General features: G+C 46.3%; 1 protein-coding gene across 2 annotated transcripts; it reads right to left on the bottom strand.

Moving 5' to 3' along the window:
* Positions 1-1,577: 1,577 nt before the first annotated feature.
* On the bottom strand, positions 1,578-14,516 carry fignl2 (fidgetin like 2). 2 transcript variants are annotated; one of them, XM_026154513.2, is made up of 3 exons: positions 14,289-14,516; positions 12,775-12,915; positions 1,578-3,773 (listed from the first exon to the last, which is right to left on the bottom strand). In XM_026154513.2, the coding sequence occupies exons 2-3, from the start codon at positions 12,797-12,799 to the stop codon at positions 1,720-1,722; spliced, it is 2,079 nt and encodes a 692-aa protein (XP_026010298.2). In that variant the 5' UTR covers positions 12,800-12,915; positions 14,289-14,516; the 3' UTR covers positions 1,578-1,719. The 2 variants fall into 2 exon arrangements, with proteins under 2 accessions (XP_026010298.2, XP_026010299.2); XM_026154514.2 differs by lacking the exon at positions 12,775-12,915 and having other exon boundaries at positions 14,289-14,418.
* Between the last annotated feature and the right edge of the window lie 265 nt (positions 14,517-14,781).

Here is a 14,781-nt window from a genome sequence, read left to right as displayed (position 1 = left end):
GAAAACCAGAAAAAAAAGAAAAAGAGTGATGAGGGCGGGAGAGGCGGAGAGAGGAGAAGGACGGTAGGAAATATTACATCATTCTGTTTATACCTCCTCAGGACCATGGCAACAGTCTAATGCACACAACCTCTGCTGCTGCAGACAAAAGACGGGTTTTTCCCACTTATTAAAACAACCACAGAGCTGCTGGGAAAGGGGAGATTGCTTTGGATTGTCTACATATGTAATATGTACACATCAGCTGTGAATTTTTATACTTTGGGATTTGTTAAAAGCTACACATACTTCTCAAAACTCGTCTTTTTGGATGGCATCTTGTGCTTCGTCGTAGGTGATTGTGTGTGTTTATTGTATTTACAGTTTCAAGTGATGTTACGCAGCAGTGAAATCATAAAGCAGACATGCATATGCAGGATGTGTAAACACTAGATATCACAGATTTTTGCAAGCAGTTTGTCCAACAAAAAAGGAATATTTTCTGTATTCTACATAGCATTTCTTCAACACAATCGTCACTTCACCATAAACTACAATAAAAATAAAGGTTATAAGAACAGGGAAAAAAATGTATATATTCATATATAATAATACATGGATTTATGGCATCAAAAATCCTTTGAAATACCTGAATTACATTCAATGTTACTCTTTGTAGCAGATTCAAGTTTCTCTCCCGAGGTAAAAGCCTCGTTGAAGTGGGTACTACAAGACCGTCAGGTTTCCCCTCGCACCTTTATCTCACGCTCCGCCACTCTCTACTAAGACCCTACGATTACATACATTCTTTATTTCATATTTCTGAGGTAAAATTCTTCCTGAGCATTTCAAACATGACTACATACTACAAAAAAAAAAAAGCAGTAAGTGAAATCAAAAAAACAGACATGCTGAAGGAGAAGCTGGATGTGCAGGTGGATTAATGTGGCTCTAATTGAAGATTTCGAGGGAAACTGGACTTAAGGCGGAATGTGAATAATACAAAATTAAGTATGTGATCTTTAACATGACAGGAAATAAAAGATGCAGAATAGTAAGGAGAAGCTGCTGTTTCGTGATTTGGTAACAAGCTGTCAACATCAATACACCGATGTGAAGAACCAGCCCATTTGGAGAAATTTGAGACTACTGCTGCTTTTGTATTTGGTTTAACAAGTTTTTTTGGTCAAAACTGGTTTGCTGAAATGTTGCAGATCCCAAGCCCTTTGCACTGAATGATTAGTGGCAATTCAATGAGTAAATCAACATTTGGAAAGCATGGAAGTGGACTGGTAATAAATAGGATCCTGAGAGTAGCAGCCAAGGGGGAGGGGGGGAGGGATTTTCCAAACCCTGATTATCCATAAGCTTGGACCGCTTCACCTTGCAACAAATAATTGATTTTGTCCTGGACCCAGGCTAATCAGGATCTCTGAGTCATAAAACAGCTATCTGATTTTCCCATTGGCCAAACTACTAATACACTTAAACAAGCCCCATCCTTATTTTCTTTGGGAAAAACAAAATATTGCGGGTATTTACAGCAAAACAAAAACAGCACATCATTGCATGCTTCTGCCAGTGAAACAACCTTGTCATCTCTCCCATGTTTGTGAGCTTCTCTGGCTCTTTTGGCTGAATAATCTGTAATTACAAAAAACAAAAACATTCCAAAGGCTTTCTATGCCGATGCAGAGACAGGGTCATAATGCAGTCCGAGTACTGGGACTGGCTGCTTTCTCAGTGGCTATACATCTTGCTCCACTCTACACAAGTGTCCAGTTCCTTTGCGGTGGTGTGTGGCCGCACCTTGCAGAAGGCATTCTCGAAGTCTGTAAAGTCGGGGGGTTTGCTGGACGTGGTGAGGCCGTGCATGGCTCCATTTGAGGAGGATGCTGACGAGAGCACCTGCTGGCTGAGCTGCAGCAGCTCCCGCACAGTGAAGCCCTCCGTGCGCTGCAGCACACCGTTCAGCTCCCTCTCGCTCAGGCTGAAGCCCTGGGGCGACAGAGCCTGCAGCAGCACCTCTCTGCGCAGAGCCACATCTGGTAGGCCGACGTGGTATCGCTTAGCAAAGCTCCGATGGACAGCATCTTGCAGCAGATCTGGCCTTCCAGTGGCGCATACGAGAATCACCAGACCTGTGGTCCCCACCTGAGCTTTCTCCAGGGTGCTCAGCAGTACCTGCCTAAGGCCCTCCTCTTCCATGGCTTCCACCTGACTAAGTAGCACAACTGAGGGTTGCCGTGCCCCCGCCACCTGCAACAGAGACCCCAGAATGTGTTCTGCCTCAGGCTTCCCTTTAGAGGCCAGCATGGTTCCACTCAAACGGTAGAAGGAGGCCCCTAACTGCGAAGCCAGTGAGCGAGTCAATGTCGTCTTACCCCCTCCTCTGGGGCCGAACAGCAGGACGGCTCTTGGTGGCTGCACCACTGGACTTGGCCTCAACACGGGCCACATCAGGTCCTCCTCCAGGGCAGCTTTGACATGTGTGAGTCCAGCCAGCTCACCCCAGCCCAATGCGGGGATGCAGTCCAATAACTCCCCATTGATGAGGTCTAACAGCCGCGGGTCTGGACTCTTCATAGCCTCAGCAGTTGGAGCACATAATGGAGGGTGTTTGACAGCCTGGGAATGCTGCTGCTGCTGCTGCTGCTGCTGCTGGGTGAATCCCTGTTCTGTCATGCCATTCTCCCCCGTCATGCCTGTTGGAGGGCTGTACTGCCCTGCCGCCCCAAACTGAGGAGACACCAAGGGCTGAGAGGAGGGCTTACTGGGCTTGAAGGTCTGAGGGTCTGTGCTGCCTGAACTACTGAAGCCATTTCCATGGCAATCCGTTTTATCATTCACACTGTAGGGTGAGCTTCCCCCAGCCTTCACAGGGTCATAGCTGTATTTCCTGTACCGCGACCGGTCCCCACTCTCATCATCTTCAACACCCATCTCAAAGGCTTTTCTTTTCAATGTCCCTCCAGATTCAGATGTCCCAAGGCTTGTGCTCTGGTAACTATAGCTGCCTCCTACCACAGTGGGCCTTGAAGGAACAGGGGTAGGGGCCGGTAGACCTGAGGGGAGGTAAGTCGAAGAAGGGTGGCTGTAGCCAGGAGCAAGGCTGGTCTGAGGAGGGTATGTGCTGGGGGGGTAGTTGTAGACTGGCGTGGCAGGGCTATAGCTGGGCACAAGAGTGGGAGTCGATTGGAGAGTGTGGAGAGAGGCAGGGGGAAGTGCTGCGTTGGGTTGCGGACAAAAACCTGAGGAAAGATAGGTGCCATTGTAGCGAGAGGGGTACTCAGTGGACCCACTGCAGGAGCTGCTACCACTGTAACCTGAGTCTGAAAGGTTACTGTTCAATACTGACACGCTGCCAATCCCCGGAGGGCCCGTGGACGTGGCTGCAGTCTTGGGCCCCGAATGGCTGTCATGGCCTCCAGGAGGCCCCAGGGGATAGGCTTCAGTGCTGTGCGTCAGTGGCCAAGGCTCCAGCTCAGTCTTTTGGTTATTTAGGCTCCCAAAGGCCCCAGACTCTGGATAGGTGCCCACAGCAGAAGGCCGGTCATATGGCGAGTCCAGCACGCCGGCATACTTCTCAGCATAGCGCTTCAACAAGTTGGAGGCTGTAAGGGCAGAGATGTCGTCATTGGCCCAGGCGTAGTTGTAGGAGCTGCGGCTACGGCCAGAGTAAAATTCTGACTTGTGGGCGGGAGAGGAGGTGGTGGAGGAGACGTCCAGGTGCTGCTCAGGCCACTGGCTGAGGGACTGGGCATGCTCTGGGTTCCAGTGCATCTTTAACAGGCCTGATAGAAACAAAACAAAAAAAACAGTAAATAAAAGTTATATTTTTCTTCTAAGTAGACTTGCATCAGAAAAATCATTACACTTTAAATTTAGACAGGAAAGCCTGAAGTTTATTGGTCATCATATAAGTTCATCTATGGCCATGTTTTTCTCCACAGTAGGCGTTTACATGGGCATCTGGGTGCAGTAACAGCAAGACTTTCCATGATCTTAACCATGGTTTTATTTATTTATTTATATTTAAAACACACAAAGAAAGTGTCAGAATGCCTAAAATTCAGTTTTTCATTTTAATTTTTAATTTGTGGGCAAACCGGGGGGGAACTGATCAGTGGGTTGGATGTGTTGTTTCGCACTTTCCCAGCTTATGTTGGCGTAGCGATAAGATCCCACTACTATTGCCTGTACTGCTAGCATCTGCAGATCTCCCAGAGGAGCTATTGTTATCTCCCTGTGCATGTTGCTCTGAATGCCTGCTCTCTTCGCCCTGCCCCCCCACGTACCACCCACCAATCCACCCACCCACCGTACACCAGAGCTCCAAAGGCCCAGTGGCCGGCTGGACACGGGGAGGGGAGAAATGAACAAGGGTGTGTGTGTGTGTGTGGACAGTGGTGTGGAGAGAGTGAGAAAGAAAGCAAGAAAGAAAGGGGGGTGGGTGGGTTTGGAAATGCAGCATAGTGTGCTATTCATCAGCACAGTCTCCTATGGAACATTGGGAAAGTGGAATGCCTGTTCCTCTGGCTGACTTCAGCAGTGGTCTAATTGATCATCGCTGAGTTAACAGGACAGAGATGAGCAAGAAAAATCTGTTTTTCATGTTTCCCCTCATGCAATGGATATAATTAACAATGTTTAAAAGCTGGTTTAAAAAAAACAAAATCACAATCTTATAATTATAGGATTGTTCATTTCATGAAGAGTGCTGCATCTTGCTGAGGCACTAGCTTGACATTCCACACATAGCTTGGCATTACTGAACTGTCATGATTTACCCCAAGGTGAGGACTACGTCAGTCACAAACCGGGAGGTAAAAGGGAATATGGCGAAAGTCATCATTGCTGCCGTCTCTGCCTTTCCTTCAGCGGACGCCTGATGATTCATTATTCATGGCTGTCTGTGTGTGTGGAGCCAGGACTCTTATTGCCATTTAAATCAAAGCTCAATATCCACAGTCCAAGATTAGAAGCTGCTGCTCTCTTGGTCTCTAGCTCACTCCCAAACTTTGGCCTCCCTCCTTACCCAATTTCCAAACCTCCGCGTGTGTGTTTTCAGATTACGCCTGTTTATTCAGTCAGATGAGACCGGCAGACCAGATGGCCATTGGATTATCATGTCCTTCATATTCAAATGCACTGCCTTAAGTTCTCAATGGCCAAACCAGTTCAAGCGCTTCCCTAAGCTTCACCCAACCCACAGAGCCTCACACCCACGGCCACAAGATGTACAAGAACAGTCTTGCACTGTGTTCACTTCTATTTTTAAAAACATGCTGAAGACATTGGCTTGTCCACACCCAGATGACCACTTTTTTTTTTTTTTGGTCTGACTTGCAGGTCTTTGTCCAGGCTGCAGAAACCATATACATGTCCTGCAGGCCCTTCCCATCTGCAGCCCAACCAGTTTGTGAGCAGCCCCAATAATGGGGCCTGTGTGTGACAGAGATGGATGAGAGCCCAGGGGAGCTCATAAAACCTGCAGTGGGAGGGAGGGATGGTAAAGGCAGGGATGGAGGCAGGGAGGGGAAAGAGTGGACAGCAGGCACTTCGTCCTTTCTAAGCAGACTTGCGCAGACATTAGAGGACTCAGTGAGGCGGGCTAACTGCTGTCCTCTCCATCATTAGAGTAGTTCTAATACAGGATGGTACACTACCCCGCTGACCGGAGTAATGACCAGCTGCCCGTAACTGAAAAACCAATTCACTGTTAAATCTGAGCGTTATTATAATTCTTCCACAGAGCGATGCGAGTGATCATTCACCCCTGATGAAAACAGCGGGGTTGCTGAGCAGTTTAGCGTCCCATGCAATTAGATCTTTCCCAGTGCTGGACTGTGGTTTTAGTAGTAGGAGTAGTAGCACTCCACAATGAACTGAGCGAGCGCTAATCTACACTTCTGCTTAAATCAGAGCCATCGCGCAGATTAATTCACTGGAGGGACGGGAAGAAACCTAAGATTAGAAGTAGGAAATCAGGACAATGTGGACATACTGTGGATAGCAGTGCAATCATTAGATTAACTTCAATACATGCTTTAATGCGATGCTGGGTTGTGACATAGAAGCATTAGCGCTGCTAATGCAATCACTAAATGTTGTAATCCATTTGCAAGTAACACTGATGAGCTGATATTTTTATTTATGCGCCACCATCCCCTGAACTCCATCTCATATAAAAGACGACTTTTATGATTTGAATATTGTTTACAAATATGAATCCAATACAATCGAAGCTTTTCTTCATGCTAACAATACAAAGTAAAGCTCCTCTGTGATCTAAATATAAAGTGTGTAATGTTTTCTCTTTCATCACTTACGCTGTTAAATTTAAAGTGAATAAAAATCACTTGCAGTGACCAAGTTCAATATACACAGATAATGACATGGCTCTTCTGTTGACCGAGTGCGACTGAGTGTGGGGAGGTTGATAAGAACCTTCTGTGTATGCATATAAAACTTCCCACTGTTTGTGTGTGTTCTTGGCCCCAGGAGAGACAGATGTTCTGACCGCCTTACTGTCTGTGCGGCCATTGTGGCGGACGACCATCCAGCAGACGTGCGCGGATCGGACAATCCAGTTGGCCCTGAGACAAAGCCTAAAGGATCCTATTGTCAGGGCCCTGTCTAATTATGGAAATCTTATTAATCTATTCAGCAGCAGTCTACTGACAGCTTTTGTGTCAGCCTGGGATTTATTGAGGAACTTGTGTGAGCTGCATCCCATTGTAGGAGTGTGTGTGATGAAGACAGTGGCACAGCTCACTTCAGCAGAGACCAGCTTTCCTTTGAGGAGGCCCTAAAATTAAAATTAGACTACTTATGCCAAACGGGGGAGCGTGTGGGGAGTGCTGTGATTTCTGCCCTCAAATGCTCAGATCTGCCACCTGCAAAGTCACAGAGTCTCCTGTTGACTGGCTGAAACTGAAGTAGCTCGTGGCCCATAAAGGCTGGTATCGCTCTCGACTGCGTTGTGGTTTCCTATAAAATAAGTATCAGTGAGTGAGGTGAAACCTTATCTTGGCTGGAAGCCCCGAGACGGAGGGCTCCAGTGCCATTTCACAGCTCCCCTGAGGTTGCTGCTCCCCCCCTCTTCTCCATTCCCGGCACTTTTGTTTTCCCGGCCTCGAGGAACAAAACGGACACGGATGCAACAAGCCTTCTGGGACTGTGGGCCGCTTGTAAACAAGAGAGCTTTGGATCAATTTAATCTGGGATATATTCAGAGTTCAGCTCCGCCCCATCCACAGACCAGAAAATAAATACATCTACACAACACCAAAGTTAATGCATTTGTTACATTGTTTCTAATATTTTATTTATTAACAAGAAAAGCTAAGCTGATAGAAATGATTGCTTAAATAAACTTAAAATTTGCAGTCTTGGTAATATAAAGAGTTACCCTCCAAGTCTGGCCAGCTATTCTACCTGAAAGTAAACATGAAAAAGTAGACTTGATGCCTAAAACAAAATTATTTCAATACCTATGAACAAAAAGTTGCAGAGAGCACAGTGTCAAATTGTTCTGAGAATGCTGCTCCGGCTGTTGTGGCAGTGTGTCAGGAATTCAATTGAGACAACTTCTCAGAAAACAGCCACTTCAAAAAGGGAGAAGAAAAAAAAGCTTAAAAGGGGCGCAGTCACACAAAGCACCGCACACCGATATTGCAAAAGGGGAATGAAAGTGGAGAAGGGCAAAGTGTGACGGGCGTTGTGTTTGTGCTGATAAAGCACAAAGTTGATGTTCCAATGACCACATCAGTCGGGACGTGTTCAGCGAGCACAACCTGATCGATGAGTTATTGGACAAAACTCACGCTTGGCACTTATACATATGTAAGACAGACTTTTTCCCTTTTTCGTCTGAACTCTTTAAACACAACTGCTCGTTTTCAAAACCCAACACATTGCTTTGAATAGGAAATCTCCCAAATGATCATCAGTTTAGCACGCAAACCACGAAGCAAGTGAAAATCTCTTGTGTATGTATGTTATCTTGATTTGCTGTTTCAAGCCCTTGAAGTCCTCTGCTCTCAAGTTCACTATGATTTATGATACTAATATCAAGCAGGGCATTCTTTCTAGGCTGTATGCTGCTGCATGCTACCGGTGTGTCGTAAAAACACCAATCGGAGACACCGGCCACATTTCACAGCCTAGCTGGTGGACAGAGTAGAAAATTGTCTCTGGACGTTGGTATGAAATACACATTTTATCAGCCCCTTGCACAGTTCAGACCTGAAGACGGTGATAAAGATAATAAATTCCTGCCATAAATTTTGGATTATTTCGTACGACACTCGCGTTACACCGTGTCGAGTCACCCTGTGCATTATTACCCCACAGTCGCAGAGGAGCCTCTGTGATTGTGTGGGGTATTGCCAAAACGCCGTTAGAGGTCGGCTCTTCGGACCCTCGTCGACCCACGTTAAAACGGGGATAATGCGCACCCGACCAGCGGGGATCATCATATATCAGGCATGCATAATTGGAGATTGCTGAGGAAAATTATTATAAATCTAATTCTCAGTCGCAGGCCTGCTATCACTCAAATGAAACACAATCCCGCGCTAGGCCTCTCGCTGCATCTGGCTCATCTGCTCCCTCTTCATGTCCCTAAAAAGATGTAATAACAGAAGAGTGCGGGAGCTCTGTTGGGGAGTTTTCACACCTGCTGCCCAGAGCGCGAGCAGACGCAGCTCTTTTCAAAGACGCCTCACCAGTACACTCCCAGGAGGACAGAGCCCATCTCCTGCAGTGGCATTGAGGGATGTCCTCTGTGAGTTTTTTGTGTGTATGTGTGTCTCTATCTCTATACTTTCATCTTTCTGTGGATAGAGCTATCTGCACTCCATGCATCAGAATGACAGTTTGACTTACTCCTTTTTTGTTTCACCCTCCTCTGGGATTGTTCCAGGCCAGCTGTCAGAAGAGTTTTTGTCAGCGTGTGAAGCTAATATTACTTCATGAGAGGATAAGGACAAAATGACCAAAGTGTGTGCGGCTTTTTAAACGTAATGATACAATTTTAATACCTTTGTAATGCCATGTAACTAGGATAAGTGAAAAAAATAAATATCGATTCAAAATAAAACAAAAGGGTAAATTAGAGGCAGATTAATGTTCTGTGGCATTAAAAGTTGCTATTTTAAGCAGAGTGGATGGAGGTGGAGCAGCGGCCAAACTACCTGATGGCATTTTGCTAAACATTGATTAATTGACAAACGTGTTTAGAATTGCTAATGAGAGTGCAGCAAAATGCAAAGTCCTGCCTGAGAGCGAGCACGCTCATTTTGCGCTGCTTTTCTCAGCACTCTCCAAAACTAGAAAGCCTCCAGAATAATTGCTGGATGCGTCACTTCATGCTCGTAATTTTAGAAACATCTCCCCCATCCCCCGTGCCTGCTAATGCACGTCCACAAATGGCAGCGGTCCGTCGACCCCCCACCCGCCTTCCCTTCAAGAAGGAAAAAAACAAAAAACAAAACAAAAACAAAAAACAAAAAAAACAGGGTCCCTATTTTCTGGGACTACAGGCTGGCTTTAGGTCATTGTGTCCACTAATATATCAAAGAACAGCTGTCCTAAGGCTCTGTGATGACCAATCACCCCTTCCATCTGTCTCACCCACCCAATCTCTCTCTCGCTCCATCTCCTCCTCTTCAGCTCTGTCTTTTCCCTCCAATCTCCTATCTGTGTTTCTCCGCTTCTCCACCTCCCTTATTCCCCCACATTCCCACTGAGCATCTTGCATCCCCCCCTCTTTTCTATCCAAATCCCTTGGTCCCTCTGTGCTCTGAGCTTATACTCGCGGCACATGGACAGCTTTGGGATTTGTTGTTTTCTGTTGGTACACACACACAAATTAGAGAAAGCTCGAGTGACATTCCACAGCCTCTCTTCTTTCTAGCAGAGCGTTTTCTGGACATTAGACTACAAACACCTACAAACACTCGAGACACGACAATTAAAGTATGTTATTTCTCAAGTGTAGTAATTTACTAATTAGCTCTGCTGGTGTGGAAGACGTGTCACATTGTCGAGCTCTGAATTCTGCTGCCTCAGGAATCCAGTTCAGCGCTGCCACCCGAATGAGCCTCACCACCCTGCTTCTTAATTGGACCCTTAATGGGAGCGGAGGTCTCCTTAATGAGCTGATAAACCCGTAGAGAGACAAACCACAGAGCCCGTGAACTCACAGGGCCTGGGTTCCTAACCTTCTTTTCTTGTGGACGTAGACGCAAACGCACACAAACACGCACGCACACACTCTGGTGGCTAATTGGAACACATTCACACCCAAACTAATGATCCTAGCACTTATTCGCACACACTTTAGGCTGTGTGTTTACTCAAGGGCCTCACAGACCTCCTTCTACTGCACCACTCATACCACTCTGCCTACAATAGAGATACGCGCTGGCACGGCCCTCCAACCTCCTCCTTCAGGAGCCGGGATGAGATCTAGTCTTTTTTCCTCCATACAAAAACGCTCCATGACTTGCCGGAGTCATTCACAAAGACACTCACACAAAACACAAAAACAGAGCAAGAGAGAGAAAGGAGAGGGGTCAGTCAGAGGAGAGAGCTATAAAAACTGGCAGATCTGGGCTCTTGTGTGTAGTCGCTCTGGGAGTGTGTGTTTGTATATATGTGTGTGCGCATGCATTCTGTTTTAAAAGAAAAGGTACTGCTACACCAGCAGGGGCCCCCAGCAACAAGAGTTAGGGCACTCTTGGGTTGGCGGCCTGGGACTGATTTAAGAGTGTGTTTGAAGTGCAGATTACAGATTCTTTGCACCAAATCCCTCCAGGAGTATCCATGGCCCCTGGAATCTCTCTCAGGTTTCTCCGCAGGTCCGGCCATAGCTGCTCACCCCAGCTTGAAGTATTCTGGACTGGCCGGAGACGGGGACAAGGGCTGAACAGGCTAATATAGAATCAGACACTCAGACACCGAATAATTATGACATCTTATTCATTAAGTCGAAGTGGTTCTGATCCCCCCCCCCCTTTAAACTCTGTGTCGGTGTACCTGTCCTAAGCACATGTCACCTTGTTTGTGTTCATACAAGGGGACTTGACTCAGAACAGAAATGCCAACAGCAGGAGTCAGAAGTAGCACTGGGAAGCTGGAATGCTCCACATTCCCACAAAGGGGATTCCAACATGGAAGTGAGAGTCTTCACATGCACTGCACATACTCAGCGTCCTTATCTAAAAGACAGTACGCCGAGACATCACATTCAAGCACAGGGGCATATTTGTGTGTCACGCTTGGTCTGAGAATAAACGGCAAAGCCTACCGAACACTGCTGCACATGCTCATACAATCCCCTGTGTGAACTTTGCATGCACAAATACTAGCAGGCCGCTCTGAAATGAGCTCGCCGCTGCAGAAACACTGCAGAACAGAAATGCACCACACATGAAAACCCATCAAGCTGTTGATCTGAGAAGATGAAAAGAAGCACTGTGTGTCCTGATCACAACAGCAAGCCACACACAGAGGCCCACAAAGCCTAAAACATAATGTACCGGAAGAGTCCTATGAAGGACCAACAGTGTGTCATCTCCGAAGGCATGCTTACTATTCCACCATCACTTTGTGACATTCTTAGACTCGCTGTCCATTTCAGCAGCGCCGAGTATAACTAGTGAGTGTGGACCCGCAGGTTGCAGGGAACTAAAGGAGTAACCTGCGAAACAGGCCTTTCAAATGCACGGCCAAACTCGGTCTAATTAGGGTCTGAACTATAAACAGCGTTTAATCAAAAAAATTAAAAAAATTCTGGGAGCTGGCAATATTTCAACCACGAGCCACTTGTGAATGGACCGGTTTCAAAACAAAAACGAGAGGTCAGCTACTTATTTGGGCATTTAGAGGGTGAAATCCACCAAAAGCAAACAAACAGCCATGGTTACTGTCAAACATCTGCTCGTGATGCTTTAATCAAACTCTGTTTTCCAGTTTGAATTCACACGCCCACGCGCTCGCCTACACTGCGACCGAAGCCACATTTAAAAACACAATCAAAAGTTCCTACAAACCATTTTTAAGTAATACTTTTTAAATTGACCTTTCCATGTGATTTCTCCTCCTTTTCTTGTAACTGTCAAGCCAATAATGTTCCTTTGAGGCCATTTAAAGAGATGGGAAAAAGGCGCTCGAGGCCGAGGCCACGGAGGCAGCCCCATGCTGGCCGGCAAACAATGCCGTTTCGGAGAGCCGGAGCACTGGACTCTGACTCAAATGAAACCTGGTGGGAGGGTGCAAAGGGGGAGACGAACACTGGACATGTTAGTTATTAGATCAGCATTGAAGGGAGAATAGAGAGAGGGGAGGAGGAAAAAGCAGAGAAGGCAGGAGGCCGTGTGTGCATGTGTGTGTGTGTGTGTGTGTGTGTGTGTGTAAGTAAAATGACACTTTGAGGACTGAAGGGTTTCTGTAGCTTAAACCATCAGCCCTCCAACCTCTTCCTCTCCCCATCTGTGTCTTCCGTCTGCTGATGAAACATTCACACAGGGCCAGTGCCCGGGGTTTAGCATTTCCACAACGCACGTCAAGCAGGAAAGGGAAAAAAAGAAAAGGAAAAAAAGCCCAACACGTTTCTGATTGCACGATCAACTGTCAATTCTTCCTCTGTTTGCAAACTACACAAACACGATGTTCGCTCCTGTGTATTTTTGGAACGGAGACTCATTGATTAAGGCAAAGTCCAAGTGAGGGAATGAGGCCGTTTGGTGTGCAGAGCAGATAGAGAGAAGGGTATAGTGTACTCACTATAAGGGACAATAGGACTCAGCATTCTGTGGAGCTGGTCTCAATAAGGAGGAAGGCTGTTTTGTGAATGCCAGCTAAGGTTAGTGCCCGTCCGGCTGTAGTCCATCACTGGCATGAGGTTGCACTGACAACAGAACAGCCCTGAGAGAGCGAGAGAGAGAGAAAAAGAGGTGAGGGAGTTACTGGCTGCTGCACTGTGTGGACACTCAAACGTCAACCAATGCTTGCAAGGCGAGCTCACAAGCCAACACGCATCCAAACACAAGATTGAACCGGAATTTGATGGAATTATTGACCATCCCAAGAGCCCGATCAGCGTAACAAGAACAGAATTCAAACTGATATAAACACAAACACACACACGCACTCAGTCTACCAAACTGAGGCGCACAAGGGCGTTCATTATAGGCAGGCATTAAGCTGATTGTGAGGCTGCATCCAGCCTCTAAAGAGGGCTTTCTAAATCTGCCTCACAAAAAGACTCATGCATACCATTGCTCTGTGCACTGGGGCAATAAAGACTGCATTCTTAGGACACAGAGCACTTTTGGAGCCGTACTAACAAAATGCAGGGGAAAGATATAGCCAAAGTTCCAGCTGTCCAGCTGTCCAAACACATCAGCTTCAGCTGTAAAATGATTTAAAATGTATTTTTAATGTGGAAATCTAAATATAACCAGCTATTGTTTTTGTCTACTTTCAAAGATAAAGCACATTAAATTACACCAAGTCTCTATTTAGGTTGAAAAGTCAAGTTGTGAAAGAAATTTTGATCACGCACCAACTCAAATCAGCTTAACCTTCTAGTTTTTATTATGCTTTTCTCATCTGGAGCACCTCTCTGAAAAAGCCGTGCAAATAAAATATTTCCATGAAAGTTTTTTCATTGAGCCTTTGGGGTCATTAATGCTTTCTGTGAAAACCACATCTGTAGAATCTACAGTTCATTTATAAGTCAAATATTAAAAGTCATAAATTACATAATCTCAGATATGTAAACCAAGTCTTAAACAACCGTTTTATTTAATGCTCTGTTAATACTTTTGGCAGCAGTCTGTTCGCTTTAAAACAAACCTATTAAATACAGATTTATATTCATAAATGTACTGTTCACATAGAAGAGAAATTACGCAATGACCACAAGGCTATCTGTGGACACCAACAGGCAACAACACAGTATCAGACTACAAACCCACTCTGCTCCGACTGACAGTCAACTTTTACCACTCAGCCCAGAATAACATGCACACTACAGCGGCAAACCACAGTTCCCACTTAAAGCAAACACTGCCCTGCATCAGCACAGGTCAGAGCGAGGCTGAAGGGAGAAGGCAGAGAAAGCTGAGTTTTCTCAAGGAAATGTCTCATGGTCCTTGGCCAAACAGGAGAGCTGTTTCAACACGCTCAGTTCCCGTCTTCCTCCAACTTCAGCCCGGCCAAGTCAAACAGCAGGGATAGCAGCGGGCTATGACAGCAGATAAACACATAGATGCAGAGAAGACAAGCAGTCTTACCTATTCATGCCTGCATGTCCTCCATCAGATCTGAAAGCGCTAGGATAATCCCTGGAGCAGACCAGACCTGCATGTGCACTGCTATGCTTTTTTCCCCACATATGGGACACAATTCGTCTCTCTCTCTCCCTCCCTCTCCCTCTCTCTCTCTCCCCCCCTCCCTCCCTCTTTCTCTCCCTCGTCAGTGACAGAGCGAGCGCTCAGCTCCCCTCCCCCATGGATCTCCCATCCCCCTCCCCTCCTTCTCACTCTTTATGCTAAAAGTATTTAAGTAGGAAGAGAGATAGAGAATAAGGGGAGTGCAGCAGGGAGGGTGGGGGACTGACCAATCATCCTCTGAAGGAGGGCGAGCGTGAAGGTGCTCGCTCATAATGAAACCTGGACACGGAGGACAGCGGAGAGTTTTTATTTGGAGGGAAATGCCCAGGGTAAGTTTGGTTTGACATAGGAGGATTAAGAAAGCTCAACAGCGGTCAAATTGCAGTGAAAACAC

Source organism: Astatotilapia calliptera, chromosome 20 (assembly GCF_964374335.1).
Source record: "Astatotilapia calliptera chromosome 20, fAstCal68.1, whole genome shotgun sequence".
Classification (NCBI taxonomy): Eukaryota; Metazoa; Chordata; class Actinopteri; order Cichliformes; family Cichlidae; genus Astatotilapia; species Astatotilapia calliptera.
Note: the sequence above shows the minus strand (reverse complement) of the source record. Positions and strands in the feature narration are given on the sequence as shown.